Source organism: Pleurodeles waltl, chromosome 8, assembly GCF_031143425.1.
Source record: "Pleurodeles waltl isolate 20211129_DDA chromosome 8, aPleWal1.hap1.20221129, whole genome shotgun sequence".
Lineage (NCBI taxonomy): Eukaryota > Metazoa > Chordata > Amphibia > Caudata > Salamandridae > Pleurodeles > Pleurodeles waltl.
This window is the reverse complement of record NC_090447.1, coordinates 1,169,476,958-1,169,498,054: the sequence shown is the minus strand read 5'-3', so window position 1 is coordinate 1,169,498,054 and position 21,097 is coordinate 1,169,476,958. Positions and strand designations below refer to the sequence as shown.

Sequence of the window (21,097 nt, the reverse complement as noted above, 5' to 3'; positions counted from 1 at the left end):
GGCATTATGACACACTCAAAGCCTATGCTAAGCAATGATAACAAACACCACATATTAGACCTTACGCATTTGCATGTACACTCTGCGTGTGTTTATTTAAAGTGTTTTATGTTGCATTTCTTTTGTTTTGAGAATCTGCTGGCAGAATAAGATTCTAGAATAACTGGTTTATTTTCTGGTTTCTCATGATGTAGGTTCATCAGACAGCCTTTCTTCAAAGTCGCTAACAATTTCGCCAGCTGATCTTCATGGAATGTGGTATCCAACAGTCAGAAGGACCCTGGTGTGCCTGTCCAAATTGTATAGATGTATAGATGTAAGGAACTACATGCATTTGTTTATAAAATTTGATCATTGCTTAACGAAGTATCATTTAAATAAGGATGTTTTTTCAGGGAGGTGGATTGTTGCTTCATCACGCACACTGCCTGCTTTTGTTCTCCATATTTTAAGCGAGTGTCAGCAGCATGAAAACATACAAAAACATAGCATTAGCATAGTGAAGACGTCTAGCTTGCAGTTTGAGTCATGGTAAAAGCATTTTAAAAAGCTTGCTTTAGACTAAAACAACACTATCAATTATTCTTTCTATAAAATGCATTGATGAATAAAGAATGACAACTGATGATCCAGTGTACATTTGAGATGTAAGATAGTTCCTCATGTATAGCTGTGCAAGTGCTCTGTAGGAGGCAGAAGGACATACTAAACAGCTAATAGCATTGAGTGTGTGAGACATTCTCATGTCGCCATAGCCAAACCCCACTCTTTGTGCATTTTAAGTCTGAGCTGTCTAGCCAGATCTACATTACATTGGCAAAGCCAATGGGTCTGACTTGATTTAGGTATCTATATTCTTTGTTGTAATTGTATGTTGTTCTGTAATGTGTGTGTGGAAGGACAAACCGAAAACACACCTATTAGCAGCCATAGGCACGCATAGACTGTGCCCACACATACAGACAACACACAAACTGACAACTGCGGTTAGACAGCACATATGAGTACAAGCAGATACCGATAGATGCTTAGATGGATTGATAGCTGTGTGGTTCTGTAACAGAATAAATAATTGGTTGAATGGTTAGATGGATGGTTGTGCTTGCAGTCATTCACTGGATGGATGGAAGTGTGGACAGATTGATACATGTTTGTGGTTATTGGATGCATGTATGAATTGATTGTAAGTGGATGGCTATATGCTTGGGTGAGAGTGAATGTTTGATGCATGGCAGTGGGTGCATGCATGGATGGATAATTGCAATTGTGTTGGTAGATATTTGGGGCAATGCATAGTAGTGGAAAGATAATTGTGAGTGGAAGTGTGGATGGGCAGATGACTGCTGATAGATGAATGGATAGGTGTTGATTAAAAGATGCATGAATGTGGTTGGATGGAGAAAGTAAGTAATATCACAGTAAAATAGCCTTCATAATGATTAATAAGTATCTGATGAACTATAATTCCAAATCTTCTCAGACAGTGGGTTTGAAAAAAGTAAACTAAGCATGTGACTTCCTGAGACCTGTCGGTGCAACATTCCGAGCCTTATCTCGGATTGACAGCCATGCTGTATTCATGTGTTCCTTTCAGACTATCTGTAACAATATTGACACATAAATAGACACTAGAGATTAACCCCTTCCATGCCAAGGACGTAATGGTTATGTCCGGTGGTGCAGTGCTGAGGTGCCATGGAAGTAACCATTACGTCCTGGGACCGGCCCATGGGGGGGCCATGGGCCAAGAGGGCAGGGATGGAAGGGGAATCGCTTCCCTCTCCCAGCCTCGCACCTCCCTGCGCTCCTAACCCCCCGTGACTGTAAGAGAACTGCTTGCATTTCTCTTCTGATCGGGGGAGGAGGGGGTCAGAGAGGCATGAAAGGAAAGGCCTTTGTTATTGACATGAGGGAAGCAACCCCTTAGACAAGGGTCGCTCCCTAGGGGACCAAAATTTTTTTAGGGCATTTCAGCCCCCCTTGGGGGCAGATCAGGCTATGTTAATTAGGCCATCTGCCCCCCAAGGGGGGGACGACAGAAACCTCTAGACGCCAAGGATAATTTACCAAGGCAAGGGTCGCTCCCCTGGGGGCCAAATTGTTTTTAGACTATTTCTGCCCCCCTTTTGGGCAGGTTGGCCTTTTTTATTAGGCCAATCTGCCCCCAAGGGGGGAAGAAACCTCTACACAACAGGGATTTTTTTTTTTGTGACAATTTCACAAAAGGGGAGGGACCCCTTAGGCAAATTTAATTTAGGCAATTTCTGCCCCTCTTGGGGGCAGATCGGCCTATTTCCATCAGGCCAATCTGCCCCAGGGGGGGCAGAAACCACTTAGGCACCAGGGATTTGTGTGTGTGTGTTTTGTTTGGGGGGCAGCCCCTTGGGCAAGGGTTGTCCCCATGGAGGCACATTACAGATGGCCTTTCCTGCCCCCTTTGGGGGCAGATCGGCCTATTTTTATAAAGCCCATCTGCTTCCAAGGAGGGCAGAAAACCCACCAGACACCAGGGAAGGTTGATTTTCAAAAAAAGAGGGGGGAGTATGGCCAGACCCCCACCCTAAATAAAGGGGGAGAAAGTTGTTCTGCCCACCGGTAGGCAGATAGGGCAATTACCCCTGATCCACTCCCCGGGGGAGGGCAGAAAGCCTACTAGATGCCAGGGAATTTAAAAAATAAAATAAAATAGTGGGGTGATGGCTACCAACCAGTATGGGCATGGTTATGCCCCCACTCCAACTGAAGGGGGTAACAGTATTTCAGCTTCCTCCTGTTCACTAAAAGATCTTATCCCAATATTAAGCAAGAGGACATTTGATTATTTTGGGTTTGGGTTTTGGTTTTACATTTGGGCCATGAGAGCTTGTCTAACTCTCAAAATCGTCCAACTAGGAATGGTGAGGGCTGCACTTTTTGTACGTTGCCATATAGATAAATCTACGAGACCTAGACACATGTGAAAACTAAACATCTGGGCGAGTCCAAGGGCGCATCATTTTCTTACCCATAATGCCCTGCAAACCTCCAACTTTGCTTGAAATCACACATTTTCCCCACATTTTTGTGATGGAACCTTCCGTAATATGCAGGAATCCACAAAATTCCTACTACCCACCATTGTCGCATCTATACTGATAACCATTCTGCCCTACTTGTCAGACTAAAAATGTTTCATTTTAAACTGCCCTTTTGGACCCGCTTTGGTTTCCCCTCAATTTCGACATGTTTTTGCCTCTTCTCTGTCACAGGCACCTTGCCCACCTACACAAATGAGGAGAAGACCGAGGGGAACGTTGTGATATTACGGTGATCCCACACAGAAATGTGGGAATTTTTATTTTTATTTTTATTTTTAGCTAAATTGGAGGTTTGCTGAGGATTCTGGGTAAGAAAACACTGGGGGATCCATGTGAGTCACACCTCCCTGGACTCCCTTGGGTGTCTAGTTTTCAGAAATGTCTGGGTTTGGTAGGTTTCCCTAATTGGCTGCTGAGCCCAGGACCAAAAACGCCGGTGCCACCCCTGCAGAAATAGATAGTTTTGTATATGATAATTTTAATGTGTCTACGTAGTGTTTTGTGGCATTTCCTGTTGCGGGCACTAGGCCTACCCACACAAATGAGGTACCAGTTTTATCTGGAGACCTAGGGGAATGCAGGGTAGAAGGAGGTTTGTGGCTCCCCTCAGATTCCAGAACTTTGCACCACCGAAATGTGAGGACAAAGTGTTTTTTTGACAAATTTTGAGGTTTGCTAAGGATTCTGGGTACTAGAACCTGGTGAGAGCGTCACAAGTTATCCCATCCTGGGTTCCCTAGGTGTCTAGTTTTCAGAAATGTCCAGTTTTGCTAGCTTTTCGTAGGTTCTGGATCAGCTAGAGGCCAAAATCCAAAGCTAGTCACTTTGCAAAAAACTGCTCTATTTCCTTTGGGAAAATGTGATGTGTCCATGTTGTCTTTTGGGGCATTTCCTGTCACGGGCACTAGGCCTACAACCACAAGTTAGGTACCATTTTTATCAGGAAATTTTGGGGAATGCTGGGTAGAATGAAATATGTGGTTTCTCTCAGATTCCAGAACTTTCTATCATTGAAATGTGAGGAAACAGTGTTATTGCCAAATTTTGAGGTTTGCAAAGGATTCTGGGTAACAGAACCTGGTGAGAGCACCACAAGTCACCCCATCCTGGATTTTCCTAGATGTTCACTTTTAAAAAATGCACAGGTTTGCTAGGTTTCCCTGGGTGCCGGCTGAGCTAGAGGCCAAAATCCACAGCTAGACACTTTCCAAAAAACACGTCCGATTTCAATGTAAAAATCTGATGTGTCCTTATTGCATTTCTTGCCACACAAGTGACGTACCATTTTTATCGGGAGACTTGGGGGAACACAGAATAGAAGAACAAGTGTTATTGCCCCTTGTCTTTCTTTACATGTTTTCCTTCCACTTGTAAGACAGTGTGTAAAAATGACGTCTATTTGAGAAATGCCCTGTAATTCACATGCTAGTAAATGGACCTCAGAATTCACAGATGCGCAGATAACCACTGCATCTCACATCTTATCTTGTGCCTATTTTGGAAATGCAAAGGTTTCCTTGATACCTATTTTTCACTCTTTATATTTCACCAAGTGCACTGCTGTATACCTGGCATATTATGAAAACCCATTGCAAGGTGCAGCTCCTTTATTGGTCCTGGGTACCTAGGGTTCCCGAGGAACCTACAAGCTCTATATATCCCTGCAACCGGAAGAGTCCAGCAGACGTAACAGTATATTGATTTAAAACAATTGCCATAGCTGAAAAAAGTTATAGAAGAAAACGTGGACAGAAATGGCTCTTTTTAATACCTTTATTTCAATTTTTTTTTATTTTAGCTGTTACTTTCTGTAGGAAAACCTTGAAGGATCTACACAAATAACCCCTTGATGAATTCAGAATTATGTCTACTTTTCAGAGATGTTTAGCTGTCCTGGGTCCACCATTGATTTCACACCCATTTCTGTCACTAACTGGAAGGAGGCTGAAAGCACATAAATAGTAAGAAATTGGGTATGTCCCAGTAAAATGCCAAAATTTTAGTTTTCTGATTCAAGTCTGCCTGTTCCTGAAAGCAGGGAAGATAGTGATTTTAGCACTGCAAACCCTTTGTGGATGCAATTTTCAGGAGGAAAAAAAACACAAGCTTTCTTCTGCAGCCCTTTTTTCCCTTTTATTTTTTTAAACAAAATTTTAGCTGTATTTTGGCTAATTTCTTGATCTTTTCCAGGGGAACCCACAAACTCTGGGTACCTCAAGAATCCTTAGAATGTTGGAAAAAAGGACGCAAATTTGGTGTGGATAGCTTATGTGGACAAAAAGTTATGAGAGCCTAAGTGCAAATTACCCTAAATAGCCAAAAAAAAGGCTTGACACAGGAGGGGAAAAGGCCTAGCAGCGAAGGGGTTAAGCTAGCAAGACTCCACCTATTATGTTTATAAAGGCATATTGTAACATGCAAATGCATCAGCAGAAGGCCTTAAGAGTCAAATGGACCCGACTAGAAGGTGACGCCCTGCTTTGTCCCAACTGTGGCTGTATTGATGATAAAATCTAGTTGAGTCTGCCAAAAGAACTGATATAGACCTAATGTGTTGGAAGACTTCTGAGCAATATGGGAATCAACTATGAAATGACCAAAGCATTCAGAATCCAGATAGCAACAGATTAATGACAGAAGTGAGGATTGTGCTATTTAGAAAAGCCTTCAACTAGGAAAGGTTATTGTGGACCACCTTTTTTATGTCCTTCAAGGACCAAACCAACCAAGTAAGCATAGAACAGACATAGCACAGACAAACATTTTTGTCTGAAGTTTGAAACATCAGGTCCTAGCACTGTATCACTACATGCCATCCGAAATAAGTGTAATTTAATAAAGTTAATGCCTTGTACTTTGAGCAGTCACCCAGTGCCTGGTCACGAACCACAGTAAATCTAAGAATAAGTGTAGGGGAGCAGGAGTGCATAAGTAAGTTCCCAACTTGTGCAAAGTTGATGTAGATTTCTGTGGATCTTTGAGAAGCCTCAAAATAATTAGCAAACTACCAAAAATGGAGTGACTGAGAAAGGTTGGCACTGAGAAAAAAGAACCCCAGTTTCAATACAAGGGCTGCAGTGGGGCCCTAAATAGGTCTTTATGTCGAATAGATGTGTTTGTTAAGGCCCTTTCTCAGGGAGGCCATCTTTGGGCTAGCTATCGTGGGATACTTTGAAACTAACAGTTTATGCTTTTGCAAGTAACATAACCTTGTGGTTATTGACTTTTTCAGTTTGTTGCACATGCACTGATCTGAAAGTTGTAGGAAGTTAAATTATGTAACATCATTGAGCTAGACTCGTAACTTCCGTATGTGTAGTTGTCCCACTATATAGGTAGATTGTTGCAGAGGGACTCGTAGCTTCCTGGAAACCCGGTATTCTTAGTTGACATCTGTACGGCTTGAGAATAACATGTTCATGTTTGTTGTGCCCAAGTACATTCTGTCCCAGTTATTATCATTGATTGATTGTGCAACTCCCTACTCACCTGGTTCATCACTTGCAATGGTGAGAAACTGTATGCAAACATATTGTCCTAGTTTATCAAATGCACATTCCCTCTCGAGTCGTAGATGCAAAATCTTGGTATTTCATGTTTTTGGTCATTGTAATAAAAAGATCCCTATTGCTGATCCCTAGTTGTAATTATTTCTTGTATTGTATGCTGTTGTAAGTCTCCCCCCCCTGGAAAACCTGTGCTTGTTAACTTAGTTTGTCTGTCACTTTGTTTTCCAGCATTGTCATTAGCATGATTACTTTAGCTCTGGCCAGATGCCACATGTTGGGCATTTTTGCACAATTACCCCTTTTCCCCCTTGTAGCATATATAAACGATTGTAGTTCTATAGTTCATTCGGTGTTTTTAGTGTTGTAAATGAATTCTGGGTTCCGAAACATGTATATGTAGTTGTCACTTTGCAGTTTTCCACTTGCCTTCTGCTATTAGCTCTCATTTTTGCACCCATCTTCTGGTCATGGATGAAGCAGTTGTGGTGTCACCTGGTGTTGGCCAGTCTGAAATTGCACTTTCCCTTTGATGTTCTTTTCAATTTCCAGTGGCGCAAGAACTTCACTAAACTTAATGGTGCAGTCATTAGCATTGTGACAATCATGCATTGAATCAATTATCCAGCGGTCATATGTGTAACCTTGCATTATGATGACAGATGTATGCATGGTGCCATAATTCCTTAAAATCCTTGTCAAGCATCATGATTTAAAAAAATTAAAACAAAGTCTAATCCCCCATTAAGCAAGCCAAATACGGATGTACCAAAGCTGTGTGTTCAGGCTGCTCCTTTTCGTCCCGAAAAGCGTGTCACAGGAATAAAGGGTTTGATAAAACAGGTTGCTAACCTAAATGAGAGTACCAATAAAATCCAAACAATAAACTAATCAGAATCTACCTAATTGAGGTCTGAAGCTGCCCATTCCGGCCCCTTCGTGATGGGTTCCCAACAGACAATTAAATTACGACTCAAGGAAGCAATGGAATAAAAAAAATATGCAGTACATTTTTTTCAATTCCATCTAATCCAGTAGGATTAATGCAGTACTTTAAAGAACTAATTTTTTAGCTGTCCCATCCTTTTTGAAAAAACAAATTGACCAGAAATTGACGAAATTGTATTGTAACTAATTTTTTGCCTTTCCATTAAAATTACATATTAACTTTAAATAAAGTGGGAGCCCAGATGACATCTTAAAAATGCGCTTAGTGGGTCATTACGAGTTTGGTGGTCTTAAATATCGTACTCTGTCACTTTGGAGATGTATATCCCATCCACCGAAATATAAATTCCATTATTTACTATGGGATTTAAATTTTGGTGGACGGCATATCTGTCATCGTTGTGACGTAGTAACCCGTCTGCTGAAATCAAAAGTCTAAATTTTTATTTAAAAAGCTGGTGTAAATATCTATAAATGTAGTAGAATCTTTAAGGAACCCAGATGGGTATCTACATGGAGTTCCAAAAATAGAAAAAAAAACAATAAAAATTGTATAAGTTACAAGGAACCATGGTAACTGGTCTACTTTATTTTACCTAATAATCTTTAATTAAATCCTTTATCGAATACTTTTGATACATAAACTATCAGTCCCAAAACGTCATAACTTCCTTCGCTGTTAGACTGTAACCGGGGTGTGTTTTTGGAAGTGATTTTGTTTTGAATCGGAATTAAGAAGTATTACTGTTGCCAACTTATTGGGACTTGTCTGAAGGTTTCTTTGGTTAGTTGTGTTGCTTGCAAATAGGTGAGTGGTGACACAGAGATTCAGTAATTGGCAATAGATGTTTAAAGTACCTGGTATCAAGTGTGTAATGAAAATAATGATGAATTAGAAAGTGCTGAATCAGTAAATTGTTAGCCAGTAAGATGGCGAAGTGTACTTGAATGGCAGATAAGCTCCTGGAGGTTAAGCAAATAAATACCATTGGGTGCGGCAATGCTCATTGTTACACTCTTGGATGTTAAGTTATTATTTTTACATACCTTTATATCTTTTAGGACCCCCACCAACGCTGCTTTATTTGGGAAAGAGTTGAAGATGCTCCTCTTTAAAGATGCTTTAACAGTCCACAAACCAGCTACCTCTCCTAACAATCGTTTACTTTATGCTTGTCTTTGACCCTAAGCAGTGCTGTACGGCCTTTTGGCCAGATTCACGCTCCAGAAACACCAAACACATACATATACCCAGTTATTACTAAGAAATAATTCAACAACCCATGTTTATAAAATGTGTTGTACCTGACAAAAGATGGTGATTAAAGACGACTCGATGGAAAGCAAGTGATTTGACACTTGATAATTGTAACAATTACTTCATTACTTCATACTGTAATCAGCAGGTACTCAAGTTCACAAAATACAGTTTGTAATTAAAAAAAAACTTGATTTTGACTTTGTCAAACCAATTTTGTTGCTTATTCTCAAACATTTGAGTGAAAAAATGAATTTCATAGTTAACTGTCATAACATGTATCTTAATGTGCGCAACTTCTAAAATATTAGGAATTATGTTTGTAAAATTATTGTATGAGTTATCTACGTTTGATGTAACATCAGTATATGTAATTGTAGTTTATTTTGTGAAAAAAGATCTTTAATTTCTTTATTGTATTGCCTTTAAAACTTTATGAAGTTCTTTACACGTGCTGTTTGTTTTCTCCTCTAGAGAACAGTGTTTCAAGGATTATCTCAGGAGGCCTTATCTGCCTGCATTCAGTCATTGCTGCTTGCTTCGGACTTAATCACCAAAAACAAGGTCTGCCTATATTTGTGTCTGTCATTTTCTTGTGTAATAGTGTGGAAGGGAATGCACTTACTCGGACAACTATCCCTAATAGATATTAATGAAAGAATGGTAAAGTGAATGATAAGGTCAACTCACAATAAACTGAAAACTGTATTTACTTGTATAATTAAGCATCACATTCTGAAATGCTACACTTGTGATAGCAGATTATATGATGCACATTTTAATATATGCAGACATGGAGTTGCACCGCATGTAGATTTGGTCCGTAAGTGTGATAGTGTGGTGTGGGACTGGGAGAGGGAAAGATGTAAATGATCAGGTGGATTAGAGAGGTTTTGTGAGAATGAGTAGATGAAGGGTTTGGTATCATAGAGTCAGTTGTGTAAGCTAGGTTGGGAAAGGACAGAAAGAGGGACCTTAGGCTTTTGATCAGTATGGAAATTGACGTTATTAATCTGTTCATGAATTAGTGATAGCCTGAGCGAGCCTGCTTTGTTTCCAAGACTTTGAATGGGTTGTGGTTAGTTAAATTCAGGACATGGTTGGGGTTAAACATAGAGGGTGGTAAAATATTCAAGTTTAGGTAGTAACAGACTGCATAGATGGGTTTTGAAGCTACCAGGATTGTAAGTCCAGGTTTGTGAATAGTTGGAAGCTGGTAAAAGACTTGGAGGGATAGCCGAGTTGATGAAGATGAAGAGTTTGGGTTCACGATTCATGAGAATACCCATGATGCGGATTTTCAGGGTAGGCAACATGTAGCATCAAGGGGAAATCGAGTGGCGTTCTTTGTGGGTTGCTGACAAGGAAAAGGACAAGCTGAAAGAAAATTTACAAGTGATTATATTCTGTTAGCAACTTTCCATCTTTGACTCTGATGTGCCTAAAAGAGGACATTCTAAGTAACATCTGCTTTTTAAGGTGCTCAGATTAAGGGCCATAAACAAGCACATTATTATTATTATCATCATCATGGATAAGGCTTAGGGAACTTATCAACTTTTATCAGTCTGCCGTTTATGTAGCTTTAAGCCTCTTAGAGACTGCAGTGATCTTTACCAGTGTTTAAAGTTACATGGGAGTGTACTTCCACTTCTCAGCTGAAATGTGATACTTTCAATTTGAGAGTACCAGAAATTCTCAGAAACAAGCAGGTACTCTGGTGTGGGGCACCTGCAGTTCATTTGTTCTATTTCAACCACTGGGGGCCATGGAAGGGCTAGGGCCTCCCCTTCACTAAAGGGGCCTTCGTTCCCCTCTTCTTTCAAAGTAGACGATTAATACCATTCTATTCAGCGTGCTGACGGTGAGCATTGTGGCCAAAAATCTGTTGGATTTCACGATGGGACAATAAATGAGCTTGTTAGTTAATCTGATTTTCATTGGACGACTGCCAAAGAAGGATCTTCTTTCCTGAGCGCTCAAACTAGTCAGCACTGCTTCGTGGCTACTGTTCCCATACGGGGTTCAGACATCTACACTGCTGTCCTGGTAACGTTTGAAAAAGATTTCCTAACTGTCCTTGGTAAACTATATACTTGGACAAAAAAGTGTTCCAAAAGTGCTCATTAGATACTTTTCGTCTGTCCTAATGAATGACACCCGTGTTCCGGGGCCCAAGGGTTTCTTCCATTTGTTCCTTAAAACCTCGTTGGTCATTTTAATACTTTTAGAAGTTAACTCCTGGTGCGTGGTGCAGTTTATCACAAGAGGACTTGCTGGCGTGTGTATATATTGATATGTAGATCTTTATGCAGGTGTATGTTTATTCGGAGCTGGCTCTAAGACTCGTCCTATCTGCGCCTGGTCACCATGTGTGCTCAGCGAAGCGCCGGATTTGTGGCTCTAAGGTCCAAAGGCCTCACTTAAAGGACTGGTAGTACATTTTTTGTCCCAGTATACAGCTATCAAGAATAGTGACGTTTTGCTTTAAATATCGGCAGAGTTAAACCAATGGTTTACTATCTCAGGTTCTATCTAATATACAGTGCTTTAAATTGTCCGGTACTGAGTGCCGGCACTTTTTTTATTTTGAGAGGAAGAGTACCTGCACTTCTCAAGAAAAACACAATACTTTTTATTGGCGAGTACCAGCACTTCTCAGAAACAAGCAGGTACTCAGGTACTCTGATACAGAGTACCTGCACTTCTATTTTTCCATTTCAACCACTGCTATTATAGAAATACAAATCTCTACATCAATAATCGCCATTTCGACATTACACAATATAAATTTTGTTAACGTGTTTATTACTAATATCTAACACAGTGGCACCCATTTAATTGAAGAATGAAATGATGCGTAAAAAGCATACAACGATTCAAATCTGTGCTTTGCGGGGAATACTAAATCCACGGATTTTTTTAAAATTATTATTTGTATAACCAAGATTGAAATTCGTTACTTTAGCTCTATGCGAGGATCTCCGCAACGAGTGTTTTAACCCACCGAGCTATCTTGCACACAGAATTAGCCGGTCGCATACTCTTTACATACAGGAGTACCGTGCAGCAGACACATTGATCCTTCAGTTTATTTTGCGTTAATTCAGACCTCTTAAAAGAGATTAGGCATTAGCCTCCATAGCAAGTGCTCAACCACTTGAGATAGCTATTTTACAGTATTGTACTCTGAGATCTGCTGGATACACATTGACATCTGCAGGAGGTATCCTAAAGAATGTCCGATTGGAGGCTGAATTGTGACCAGCAAAGCAAGCTAAAATAGCTTTAAAACGACATTTTTAGTCCTCAGTTTCCTTGGGGGGTATGGGGCTTCTAAATAAATCCATGCATATGGACTGGCGCTAGTAGGTAGGAATACTCCCACGACTCCTGACTTTTGCACCCCAGCCAAATGCTAAATATTTTCTTTTTCAGCACTGGTTATCACTGGAGTCCCTGGGGTCGATGATGTCGAGGGAGGAAAGGTACAACAGAGTTTCGAGGTTGCATGCAGAACAAAATAGTGGCAGGCAGTGGCCAGATTGCTGCAGATAAACTCACATTTTGAAACCACTCTTTACCCTCGTCGTTTTTATCAAGTCACTCTTTCCTGCAGGTTCGAGCTGAAACATACCCCATTTTAATGTAAGTGATGTCTGAAGATGCAATTTGTGCTGTCTTTGCTGTTTTCTTCTCCAAAGACTGCGGCTGCAGAACCATGCCTGATTATTTTAGGCACCATAATAACTACTCCATCGTTCGTCATTTTTTAACGCTCTATACTTTTGAGTACTCTGTCAGCAGACAGCTATTTGAGATAAAAGCACACATCTTGCAGTACAATTACTTTGTCATTTCCAACCTAATTATTCATGTACTATATACTTTTGAAAGTTTATGTCGTGAATGTTATCAAAGAGTTGTCAAAGATTGAATTTCATATGCTAATAGCAATTGGTTATCCGTGAATAAGACATTCACGCTCACACCCTGTCCTTATGTTCGACAACCAATGCTTCTCCGGTCCCGAAGGTGCAAAGCGGCCATGAAAATGAAGTTTAGTCTGAAGCTGTGTAGCAGGCCCTGCAGTCTCATTAGCTGACAATGTTCAATGTATTTATGTCCTTGAAAAGACTTGCCAGAAGCCAAATACTAAATTCTTTTTTTAATGAATACATTTCTGAAAATGATGAACTGCCATTCTGGATTTCTCTACAACATCTTTATTCTGGCAAATAGTCACCAAAGGTGAGCAGGGGTAACTTTTGGGTTTCTTTTGTTTTTCACTTATTTTGGAAGAGTTTTTTGGTTCCAAGGATCACTTGATAGTACAGATCTATAAATGTCAAGCTTTAAGAGACCGTCTTCTTTCAATTTTGTATCTTTGTTTAAATAATGTAGTAGTGTTAGCACCCATTTCCTTTCCTTATGGGTGATAATGGCTTCAATAGTAAGAAAGGTAGATAGAATTATAGGTCTGTATATTTTGCACCATAAGTTTGGTATTAACTTCTTCACTGCTAAGCATTCTGCCCCCTCTCGCCCCCCTCCCAGACCATCCCCTGTCCCCCCTCCATGCTAAGCCTTTTTTGGACTATCTAGGGTCGTTCACACTTTAGCCTCCATAAGGTATCCACACCAAAAATGCGTCCTGTTTTTTCAACATCCTGGGGATTCGAAGGGTACTTTGTGGATTCCCATGTTGGGGACCGATAAATTAACCAAAATACAGCTAAATTTTGTTTTTTGGGAGGGAAAAACTGGAAACACGTGCTGAAGAAGAAAGCGTCTGTTTTTTCCCTGCAAATGGCATCAGCGAATGGTTTGTAGTGCTAAAATCACCATATTCCCAGCTTTCAGGAACAGGCATACTTGAGTTAAAAAAGCAAATTTTTCAACACAGTTTTGGCATTTTACTAGGACATAGCCCATTTTTCCTATAGTTGTGCTATCAATCTCCTTCAAGTTAGAGTTATAAATGGGTGTAATCCTGGAAAGCTATACATTTCTGAAAAACTACACAGAATTCTGAATTCCGCAAGGAATCCTTTTTGTAGATTTTTCAAGGTTTTCCTATAGAAAGTAACAGTTGAAATGAATAAATATTGACATTGAGTTGGAAAAAGAGCCTTTTCATCTGTAACTTCTAACTATGGCAGATTTTCTAAAGCAATATACTGTTAAGTCCGCTGTACCCTTCTGGTTGCGGGGATATATGGGGCTTGTAGGTTTTCAAAGAGCCCGAGGTACCCAGAGCCAGTAACATAGCTGCACTTTGCAATGTTTTTTCATTGTGTACCCGGTATACTGCAGTTCATTTGGTAAAATAAAAAGGGTGAAAAATGGGTATCAATATGTGTTTCCAAAATGGGCACAAGATATGGAGTTTAGAAGCAGTGGTTATTTGCACACCTCTGAATTTGTGGTTACCCATAGTAGTATGTGAATTAGAGGGCATTTCTCAAAATGACTTTTTTTTTTTTTTTTTTACACAGTCTTACATTTGGAAAGTGCAAATGCAGAGAATGACAGTTGGCAATAACACTTGTTCTCCTATTCCGTGTTCCTGTAAGTTTCCTGATAAAAATGGTACCTCACTTGTGTGGGTAGGCTTAGTGCCTGCTACAGGAAACAACCCAAAGCACAATGTGGGCACAGCACAGTTTTCCTCTGAAAACTGACCCTTTTTTTGCAACGTGCCTAGCTGTGGATTTTAGGCCCTAGCTTGACAGGCAGCTAGGGAAACTTAGTAAACATGTAAATTTTTGCAAACTAGACACCCAAGGAATCCAGAATGGGAATATTTGTGTGGCTCTCACTAGGATCTGTTACCCAGAAGCCATTGCAAACCTCAACATTTGTCTAATAAAAACACATCCTCACATTTCTGTGATGGAAAGTTCTAAAATCTGAGGGGAGCCACAAACTTCCTTCGACCCAGCATACCCCTAAGTCTCCCGATAAAAATGGTACCTGACTTGAGTGAGTAGGCCTTGTGCTCGCGATAGAAAACGGCCCAAAACACAATGGGGCCACATCACATTTTTCCACTGAAAACTGACCTTTTTGTTGTTTTTTTTTTTTTTTTTTTTAAGTGTGCCTAGCTTTGGATTTTGGGACCCAGCTCAGCTGGTACCTAGGGAAGCTTAGCAAACCTGTAGCTTTTTGAAAACTAGACTTCCAGGGGAATTCAGGATGGGGTGACTTGTGTGGCTCTCACCAGCTTCTGTTAACTAGAATCCAATGCAAACTTCAAAATGTGTCTAAAAACACATTTTCCTCACATTTTTGTGATGAAAAGTTCTGGCCACTGAGGAGAGCCACAAACTTCCTTCCACCCATCATTCCCCCAAGTCTATGGATAAAAAATGGCACTGCACTTGTGTGGGTAGGCCTAGTGCCTGTGACCGGTGGAGGCCCAAAACATATTGTAGAGACAACAAAATTATCTATCGCAAAACAACCTTGTTTTGCAAGGGGGTAACCTGCAGTTTTGGTTCCGGGCTTGGCGGCCATCTAGGGAAACCTACCAAACGCAGACATTTCTGAAAAATTAGGCACCCGGGGAGTCGAGGGAGCTGTGGCTTGCGTAGATCCTTCAACATTTTCTTACCTGGAATCCCATGCAACCTCAAATTTAGCTAAAAAAATCACATTTTCCTCACATTTCTACGTGGTATCACTGTGCTAGCAAAAATGTCCCACCACTCAGTGTTACCTACGGTCTCCCGTTAAAAGTGATACCACACTTGAGTGGACCAAGAGCCTGCGACAGGGAAGGGCCAAAAACATGTTGAGATTGAGGGGATGCCAAAGCATATTCATAAGCGCAGTTTTTTAAAGATATGTTTTTAGTCTGACTCTGCTTTGGGCACCCACAGAAGTGAGGTATCATTTTTATCGGTAGACTGAGGGGAACGCTGATTGGTAGGAAATTTGCGATGGCACAGTGACTCCACACAGAAAAGTGAGGAAAAAGTGATTTGTTCTTTTAGGTAAATTTGAGGTTAGCAGGGGATTCTGGGTAAAAAAACGTTGGGGGATTCACGCAAGCCCCCCTCCCTGGATTCCCCTAGATCGGGTGTAATAATCACCATCTGCCCTGAGTGGGGGGCAGAAAGACTGTGCTCATTTTTGGGGAGAGGTGGGGGCATTGACAAACCCATTCTGGGCAACCCTCACCCCTACTCTGGCTAAAAAACAATCTCCCTAGGGCCTAGTGGGCTTTCTGTCACCCCCCCCCCCCCCGGGGTGCAGATCAAGGGTTATTGCCCTCCTCTGCCCCCCAGGAGTGGGTGAAAGACTTTAGCTCAATCTGTTTTGGGTGGGGGCATGGCCATGCCCATTGTGGGCAGCCCCCACCCCTCTTTTATCTAAAAAAAAATAACAATCCCAGGTTTCTAGGGGGCTTTCTGCCCCCAACCTCCACCCCCTCCCCAGGGGCTGATTGGGGGTAATAATACCCATCTGCCCCCAGGAGGGGTGGGGGGGGCAGAAAGACTATGCACATTGAATAAAATGGGGTGGGGGCATTGGCATACCCATCATGGGCAGCCCCCACCCCTACACTATTTACATAAAGTAATCCCTGGTACATAGTGCTCTTTCTGCCTCTCAGGGGGGTTGAGGGAGGAGGCGATCAGGGGCTTTGCCAAAAAATGTATGGGGGAGCAAAAGCCCTTGTCCAAGGGGCCTCCCCCCACCTCCCTGGTGTCTAGTGCTGGATTCCTGCTTGGGGGTCTCCCTCCTACGGCGATCCCCAATCAGGAATCCACTAGAGAGGTGTACCAATGTAAAGGGGAGGTTCTACCCTCTGCCTCAGTGATAAGATAGCCCTACAAGCACCAAGGCAGAGAAAGTGAAATAAGCCGATCAGCTCATATCACTTTTGTTTTCAGTGAAATAACAGCAGCACGCCATGCATGCTTCTTGTCCTTTCACTGAAAACTAAAAACAGCCTTGGGAGCTGGGAAAGCTCTTCCACAGCTCTCAAGACTGTTTTTTACAAAACAGCAGAGGGATTTGAGGCTAGTGATGAGAACGGATTGTTCCGTCCTCAGCACACGAGAGCCGGTGCGCATAACAGAACCATTCTGTCATGCGCACCGAAGGGGTTAATAATAACTTTTATTTATAGTGGGAGGGAAACAGGAAAATTGGGGTACACAGTGCTAAGTAAGTGTATTATTATTGGTATTTAGGGAAACTGTTTGAAACCATTGTTTTCTTCTGAGAAGTTGTAAATGACATCAGATATACAGAGCAAAGCTCAAGTTTTCTATGCTACTATCTTGGAAGTTCAAGGTGGAGAACATCCAGTTATCAACGGTTACCTATCTACAAATTAATATTTTTATGGCCTCCCCAACCCACGAGTATCCCATCACTAAATGATGACTTGGAGAATCAGGGCAGCAGGAGAAACCTCATTCAAGCACTTTTCCCATTAGCATAGTTATCATTAGTGCATCCATTGCTGTGGCATCAGGGAAAGGGTGTGCAGGAAAGTGCCACTGTTGGTTACCCCCCTCACTTTTTGCCTGATATTGATTTCAATTTTGATTGAAAGTGTGCTGGGATCCTGCTAACCAGGCCCCAGCACCAGTGTTCTTTCCCAAAATCTGTACCTTTGTTTTCACAATTGGCACACCCATGGCACACAGTTAAGTCCCTTGTACAAGGGCCCTGTGGCCACAGCAGGTTCCTCAGGGCTACAGCATGTATTATGCCACCCTGGGGGACCCCTCACATAACACATGCACACTGCTTTTTCAGCTTGTGTGTGCTGGTGGGGAGAAAAGGCAAAGACGACATGTGCCATGCCCACAAACCACTGCCTGTGGCGTGGGTAAGTCAACCCTCTACAGGCCTTACAGCCCTAAGGCAGGGTGCTATTTCCCACAGGTGAGGGCATAGCTGCATGAGCATTATACCCCTATAGTGTCTATGTCCATTCTTAGACATTGTAAGTACAGTAAAGCCATATTAAGTATGTGGTATGGGAGTTTGTCATTACAAACTCTACAGCTCCATAATGTCTTCACTGAATACTGGGAAGTTTTGTCTCAAACGTCTCAGCACAATAAACTCACACTGATGCCAGTGTGGGATTTATTGAAAAATGTACCCAAAGGGCATCTTAGAGATGCCCCCTGTACGTTAGCCAAACTGCTAGTGAGGACTGACCAGTCTGTGCCAGCCTGCCACTTTCAGACACGTTTCTGACCACATGGGGTGAGAGCCTTTGTGCTGTCTGTGGCCAGAAACAAAGCCTGTTCTGTGTGGAGGTGCTTCACAGCTCTCCACTGCAGGAACTGTAACACCCGGCGGTGAGCCTCAAAGGCTCAACCCTCTGGTTACAGGGCACCCGAGCCAGTGGAATTGCTAGGGAAAACAGGAAGAAGCAACCACCCCAGCTAGGACCACAATTAAGGTGTCCAGAGCTGAAGTGACCCCCTCCCTGCAGAATCCTCCATCTTGGTTTGGAGGACAGGGACCAATAGGGTTAGGTTTGTATCCCTCCTCCCCTAAGGGAGTGGACACAAGAAGGGTTTAGCCACCCTCAGGGACAGTAGCCATTGGCTACTGCTCTCTGACCCCTGTAATGCCCCCTGAACCCAGCTCACCAGATTCCTGGTGACCTGACAAGAAAGAAGAAGGACTGCTAAGCTGAACCCCCAGCAGAGAGGAAGGAAGACACAAACTGACTCGGCCCCAGCCCTACCGTCCTGTCTCCTGCTCCAAAGAACCTGCAACAAGAAAATAACACATCCAGCAGGACCACCGACCTCCGCCAGGCTCCAGAGGACTACCCTGCACACCAAAGGATCAAGCACTCCAGAGGACAGTGGCCCTGTCCAAAAAGAAACTACACCAAGGAACTCCCGTGCCTCCCTGGATCCGTGAGTCCTGACCACTCTGCACCCGAGGCCTGTAGCTGGTGACCAGGCGGCCCAACCAGGTAGAGAGAGTACTATTGTGAGCAAGTGCCCACCTTGGGTTGACCTCCCCACCCCTCCACAACGACGCCGGCAGAGGGAATCCTGAGGACCCCCTCAGCCGCGAAAGCTCCGGACAAAGATATCCGATGCCTAAAAGACCACTGCACCCGCAGCCCCCAGCCCTTGGAGAACCTGACCTCTAGTGCGGCCACATTCAGCAGGCGGCCCTCCTCCCTGTCCAGCCTGTGGTTTGCCACAGTCGACCCCCTGGACCTCGCCTGCAGCATCTGAGTGACTCCCGGGGTCCCCTTTATAGGGAAGCATTGGAAACCCGATACCTTGTTTGCAACCTGCACCCGGCCGCCCCAGTGCCACTGAGGTTGTATGTTTGGTGCCTCCCCCAACAGTGCTCTGCTAAACCCCATGGGTCTGCCCTCCGAAGTCGTGGGTACTTACCTGCAGGTAGGCCTGATTCAGAGTGTCCCCCCCCCCCCCCCCCATAGGAGCCCATGTTTAATTTTCCTCAACTTTGACCTCTGCACCGGGTTAACTTGAACCCCAACCTGTAGACTTCCTAACCCCTGGAGACTGGAACTGTAAGTCAAGTACTTACCTGTAAATCATACTAACTTTTCTACCCCCCCAGGAACTGTTTCTGAAAATTGCACTGTCAACTTTTAGAACAGATACTTGCCAATATTTCAAAAACTGTATAACTGATTGATTTCAAACAAAGTACTATTGATGTATGTGTGAAGTACAAATCTATTAAAGTACTTACCTGCAACTTGAATCTTGTGGTTCTAGAAATAAATTAAGAAAATATAATTTTTGCTATATAAAAGCCATTGGTCTGGAGTTGAGACATTGAGTGTGTGTTTCTTCTATTGTCTGTCTGTCTGTCTGTGTGTGTGTGTGTGTGTGTGTGTGTACACAACAAATGCTTTGCACTACGCTCTGATAAGCCTAACTGCTCGACCACACTACCACAAAAGAGAGCATTAGTATTATCTACTTTAGCCTCTGGGAAACCCCTGGACTCTGTGCACTCTCATTTTGATATAGGATATACAAAGTCAGCATCCTACAGGTTGTTAGGGGTCACATCACCCCAAGTTATAGTTATTTTTAAGGGGCCCATATCCTTGAGTCCCTTAGGGTACAACTGGCCTCCTTCCTAGCACCCTCTGCTGTGACGTTCCCTGTGAACTAAATGAATAAATAAAATGCTTACACTTCCATAAAATGTATTATGTGCATTAGAAATAATCCTTCTTCAAGACCTGCCTCACTGTGTGTGCTTTAATTCATGACTTAAAACATTTCTTTCTTTCTGTTACAGGCCCAGATTGATGGACAGCTTTTTTTAATCAAGCATCTTTTGATTCTTCGTGAACAAATTGCTCCATTTCACACTGAATTCACCATTAAGGAAATTTCCCTGGACCTTAAGAAAACAAAAGGTACTGCAAAGTGCTGTTCGTTAGAACTGAGTAGCTGAGGCCTACACAGCCCCTGACGTGCACTGCACAGTTTGTGGAATTATTTTATGTTCACCTGCAATGATCTGCATGTTAAGTAAAAATAGAAATGCTAATTGAGTAACGAATCTTAATCCTTTTGCATGCTGCAAAAAGACATGACTCTATACTTGCTAACTATAGAGCAGTAGTTGTATTTTTGGTAGCTTCTTTTTCTCTCTGCTGTTGGCACCATTTCACCAGTCGTGGACTGTCCAACTAATACTCACCTGTTGACCTTCCCTGTTGATGCTCAAAGCTAAGGCTTTTCTGTTCAATTTATAAATGCTTTCTCATGCAGACAGACGCAGAAGGAACATTCTGTGCCATATCCTGTCATGGCAAGTGCTATCTTTTTTAATTTCTGGAGACCCTGGTTTGTCTCATGCTTTATGCCTCATGCCTTCTTTGTGTCCCAGGTTCTTATGGCCCAGTTACTCTGTTGCCAGCACCCATAAAAAAAAAAACACACACACACACAATCTCTCTTTCTCTCTCTCTCGTACAGCATTCAGCAAGGGGGCTTTTAGATGTCTCCTATTCCTTTCCACACTTAGCATCTGTTTTTTCCCCACACCACGACCATAAACCTGATTGAGGGTTTGTTTGATTTGCTTACTTAGACCAACTTAAATTGGACTCACTCATGCTCATTTTAGTATGCGCTCCCATCGGATTCCAGATCCTCTCACAGCTGCTGGTGCAGCCCCCATTTCAGATTTAAGTAGAAACTAAAGCCAAGTAGCAGGCAACCAGCCCAAGGAACTCTGGTAACCAGGGCTAGACCTTTAGCACTCTGTGCTGCCAGTGTCTAGACAAACCTCTTTTGATCACACAAACCTAA

General features: G+C 42.4%; 1 protein-coding gene across 2 annotated transcripts in view; it reads left to right on the top strand.

Annotated features, from left to right (window-relative positions):
- COG3 (component of oligomeric golgi complex 3) overlaps positions 1–21,097 on the top strand; it is a 291,820-nt gene that overhangs the window by 175,507 nt on the left and 95,216 nt on the right. For both annotated transcript variants that reach the window (XM_069205406.1, XM_069205405.1), the window contains exons 15-17: positions 195–316; positions 9,264–9,353; positions 20,076–20,196. In XM_069205406.1, the coding sequence (XP_069061507.1) occupies positions 195–316; positions 9,264–9,353; positions 20,076–20,196 (333 nt within the window). The remainder of the gene's footprint in view (positions 1–194; positions 317–9,263; positions 9,354–20,075; positions 20,197–21,097) is intronic.